The following is a 4,585-nucleotide window of genomic DNA, read 5'->3' on the forward strand; positions in this document are numbered from 1 at the left end:
GCAGGGGACCAAGAGAGGACACAGGGAGACTGGGAGGCTATGCAGCGGTTCAGGCAACAGATGACAGAGGCTAGGGGTTCACAGAGATGTGGACAAGTGGATGGATCCGCAGAGTTTGGAGATAACAAAAACATGCTTGAGGGGGTAGTGAAGGACTAGAAGGAAAGGAGGCATCAGGCCTGACAACAGGATGGACGATGGTGCCCCCTCCAACCACAGCAAGCACCAGGTCTAGGAAATCATGGGTTTGCGTCGCCCCAAGATGCCGAGTGGATGGATGTACCGGGTTGGTCAAGGAGATGTGACGTACAGACAACCCTAAAACAAGGCAGGAGGCGCTCAAGGCTTTGGGAGGAGCAATGTGAGGGAAGACTGCATGGGAGAGGCGACAGCAGGGATGACAAGAAGGACGGGCTGGATTTAGGTATTCAGAATAAGAGATGGGCACTCGAGGGGCAGGGCACAGACAGACAGGCGCGTGCGAAATAAACAGCGAAATAACCCAGGTCTCCAACCTGGGCCTCACTGCCCAGCCCCCCTACTCCGAGTGAGGGCCGAGGACTCACAAGAAGCTGCTTTTTCTGCGTGTGCTCCTCCATCTTCTGCTTCATGCTCTCCTTCCGCTGCTGCCTGGGGAGCCTTTCCACCTCGTTCTTGACCTGCACCAGGGACAGCAGCGAGTCAGAGGACCTCCTCACACGTCCTAAAAACCAAGTCTTCAACCCAGAACTCCTGGGCCAGGGCGACCGAAGACGGGGCTCAGCTTTCAAGGCATTGCCCGCTGCCCCAGTCTCACCAAGCCACCCTGACAAGGTGGCACCTACTGGCCCACTCCTGACTGCTGCTCACGTGGTTTCCAGACGCCCTCCCTCCCCGGCAGACAGGCGGTGTTTCTGCTGCTTGGTATCCTTCCCCCTTCTGATGACAGCACCTCAGTTNCGCTATAGCAGGAAGTGTTCTGAGCCAGGAGCCTGAGAAACCGGACACCTCGGCTGGAAGCCAGCTCCCTCGCTGGGATTTAGGACAGGTAAAAAACAACCCTCTCCAGGCCTCAGCCTCCACCTGTGCCAAATGGGCACAACCATACCACAGAGGGAGAAATGTCCCTGGGAGACTTTTACATCCAATCTGCTTTCAATGGCACCTCTGCTTTCCTAACGGGCACATGGGAAGGGCTCTGTGGAAACCCCGTGAAGATGACAGGATGGCCTTGTCACTGTTTCCTCCTTTGGAAAATGGGTGAGACCCTCCTTGTCCCCTAGATGCATTACTGAGACAAAAGAGTACAGCATTTATACTGGAAGGCTGTTCATGGACCCCTGAGCTCAGCCCACTGTGAACGGTCAGTTACTTCACTGCATTCCTGTCCTAGGAAAAGCGGTATCTACCCGTGGTGCTTCGGAATGGGATTTGGCTTCTAAACCAAAGTCCGATTCACCGTGCCCACAAGTTAGGTGGTTCTTATGGACATCGCCAAAGGAAGCGAGGGCTTTCCTGAAACATCCGTGGCTCTATTCAAAATGTCAGAACATCAAGAACCCCATTTTGCTGGGCGACACCAATTACTGAGGGGTTTCCACTGCTGACCTGCACCAGCCATCAAAGCCCTGGCCACAGCGCCTATCCCATAAATGAGCCAAAGCCGGGGCTGGTATCCTGGCCCTGTGCTGTTTACATCTTCACAAAAGCCCACAGGTGCCAAACTCAAATATTCATCCATCCAACTGGTTTACATGTAGCTCACAGAACAGATTTCCAGCCAGTTAGAGCCTGCTTGCTTTGCACACCCCACAAAAGTGCACCCAACATCTGCTAGCCAAAGATAAGATAAACCCTGGGGCTGTAAGAGACCCCAAGCCCTTCAGAGCTCTCTAAACCAGAGACTCCCCATCTGTGCTCCCCCAGGGAGCTAAGCCCCCTCTCTGATCCTCCTCCTCCCCAGGTGGTCCTCTGGGCGGTGGCCCACACTGTTGGCTCTGGAAGGGCTCATGCTGTGAGGGACTTGCCAGCGTGCAGACCTGTCAAAACGCCACTGCACCAATGTACAGAGCTCGGCTTCAAGGTGAGATCTGCATTCAAGGCCCCGCATTGACTGCAGCCTCGGCCGCAGAACAGTCACTTGCTAAGCCTCAGCCTCCTCATCTATAAAACTGGGGAGACTAATGCGGCCTGCCTTGTAGGGATAAAGTGAGGATTCATTGAGATTAAGGTATGAAAATTGACTGTCACACTGCCTGGCAGAGCACTCGCCCAATATGTGATGGCTGTCACAAAGGGCTCTCAGTACTGTCCTCACCCCTGTCATCCCGTTGGCCCCGCTCACTTACTGACAGTTTCCACCCACTCTCTATCGTTTCCTTTTTTCTCCTTNCAATTTAATTATAATTGAGCACAGAGAGGTTTCGCAACTTGTCCAGGCTCTCACAGGTAGTAATGGGAGAGCTAGGACTTTATCCCAGGTCTCTTACTCCAAACCTGTGATCTTAAGCACTACTCTAGTCTACCTGCCACATATATTCCTGTATATAACCTAAGGCAGGAGTCGGCAGTCTTTTTTTGTAAAAGGCCAGATTGTAAATATTTTTGGCTTTGCAGGCTATACGGTCTCTATCACAACCACTCCACTGCAGCTGTAGCGCAAAATCAGCCACAGACAATATATAAATGAACAAGCCTGGCACTGTCCTGATAAAACTTAATTTACAAATACAGGCAGTGGGCCAGATTGGGTTCATGGGAGGTAGGTAGTTTACTAACACCTGCTTTAAGGGGCTACATGTTAGGCACATTTTATAGCCCCGAAAAGCAAGTCTTGGGAGGGAAGACTTGTCTGAGGCCGGGTTCTGTGTTGACCATGACCCAATCAACACTTTATTGACCCTGCCAGATATTCTGTACTTACCCAAAAGAAGTCTAGATTTTTCTAAAAATGCTCAACAGTGTACAGTTATCTCCCCTACCCCCACATACGGACAGCAGCTCAAAGCTGCTGACTATAATGCAAGCGTGTAAAGCAATATTCCAGAATGAAAATCAACTCTGGGTCAGTGTCCCAGCAGCAACCCAGGTAGCGAGTGACAGAGCAGTTCTACAGGGAATTCTGCAAAGAGGCAGCCCCCACAGACAAAATCCAGTGCCAGCTCCCCAAACACACTCTTGGGGTACCTCCTCTAAGCCCAGGTGCCCCCATGATGCAATGTGGGATATGAGGCAGTTGCTAGAGGAAACATAGTCGTTCATTTTCGAACTCTCTCAGAATGTGCCAAAGGCAATAGAACCCCCAGGTAAGAACCAGGTTAACCTTTCCTGATGCCAGAGTCAACCTATGTCTTCAGGAGCATTATTGATTAAAGTGTCAAATATCAAAAGTCCCAGCAGGCTGTATTTACAGAAACTGATGAGCATGGGCTGCTACAGAAAGTTCTGGGACTCTGGCCAGCTTCCAGCCTGAAAGCTCCATTAGCACAGGGAGGGAAGCCTCAAATCAAGGACTTCCAAGGCCATTGCATAGCTGAGGTAGGCAGCTACCTCCTGTCCAGACCACAGTTACAGCAAGCAGAGCTGATGTATGACAGCGGAACAAACCTCGGGCTTCAGGACACGTGACCAAAGGTAATTAGGGCAGCGCTCTCCTCAGAGAGTTTAGGAGAGTGGAAGGAAACGAGTATGCCCTTGGCCTGTGCTGTGGGCTGGTGACTTTGCATAACACTGTACAACGTTCATATCTACACTTTACAAGGCACCACAATGAGACCCTGTGATGGTTCATTTGTCAACCTGGCAAGGCCATGGTGCCCAGTTGTTTGGTCAAACACCAGTTTAGCTGTCACTGTGAAGGAATTGTTTAGATGTGATTAACATTTAACTCAGTAGACTTTGGGTAAAGCAGATTCCCCTCCGTAATGTAGGTCGGCCTCATCCCATCGGTTGAAGGCTTTTGGGGAAAAGACTGAGGTCCCCCTGAGGAAAAAGTAATTCTGCCTCCAGACTAGGACTGAAGATTGCAACAACAACTCTTCCTTGCTGTGACCTGCCCTGCAGATTTCAGACTTACCAGCCCCCACAATCGTATGTGCTAGTTCCTTAAAATTAATCTATAAATGTATGTCTTGTCTGTATCTATCTACATCCTATGCAGACACCTGTGGCACAACATGGAGCAGAGCCCAGCAGCCCGGACCTGGTTACCTTTTTGCGTGGCCGAAGCTTCTCCCGCCATTCCTTCAGGCTCTGGTTATGGCTCTCATCCAGGGCCTTCAGCTTCTGGGTCTCGTGTTCTACCAGGAGGTGACACTTCTCATTCTGGAACAAATTCCGGGCAGAACAGGTAAGGAACTCAGAAGGCAGAGGCACAGAGGGCTGACATACCTCATGCTGTAGCCACGAGGGCACCAGCATCATTCACTTGCTATTTCTTCTCCTTGATTAAAAACCCCATTTATATTGAACTCTATACATAATATTTACTTGTGTAGGCACTGTCTGCAGGAGCATTCTGGAATATTAATGTTAATATTTTTTATTTTATAGTTGGATCTGCAGTACTTTTGCAACTTTCTTCCTTGTGCATTGAATTTTTAAACAC

General features: G+C 50.3%; 1 protein-coding gene and 1 long non-coding RNA gene across 2 annotated transcripts in view; one reads left to right on the top strand and one right to left on the bottom strand.

The window, feature by feature from the left end:
• Positions 1-4,585, bottom strand: part of STK10 (serine/threonine kinase 10) — a 96,227-nt gene that overhangs the window by 18,178 nt on the left and 73,464 nt on the right. Inside the window, 1 exon segment of the mRNA XM_019635936.1 lies at positions 567-659. Coding sequence (XP_019491481.1) covers positions 567-659 — 93 coding nt within the window.
• LOC109379397 (uncharacterized) lies at positions 940-2,062 on the top strand. Its single transcript, XR_002123187.1, has 2 exons — positions 940-1,027; positions 1,943-2,062. It is a non-coding gene; the product is annotated as an uncharacterized LOC109379397 (long non-coding RNA).

This window comes from Hipposideros armiger, unplaced genomic scaffold (genome assembly GCF_001890085.2).
Source record: "Hipposideros armiger isolate ML-2016 unplaced genomic scaffold, ASM189008v1 scaffold_25, whole genome shotgun sequence".
Taxonomy (NCBI): Eukaryota; Metazoa; Chordata; class Mammalia; order Chiroptera; family Hipposideridae; genus Hipposideros; species Hipposideros armiger.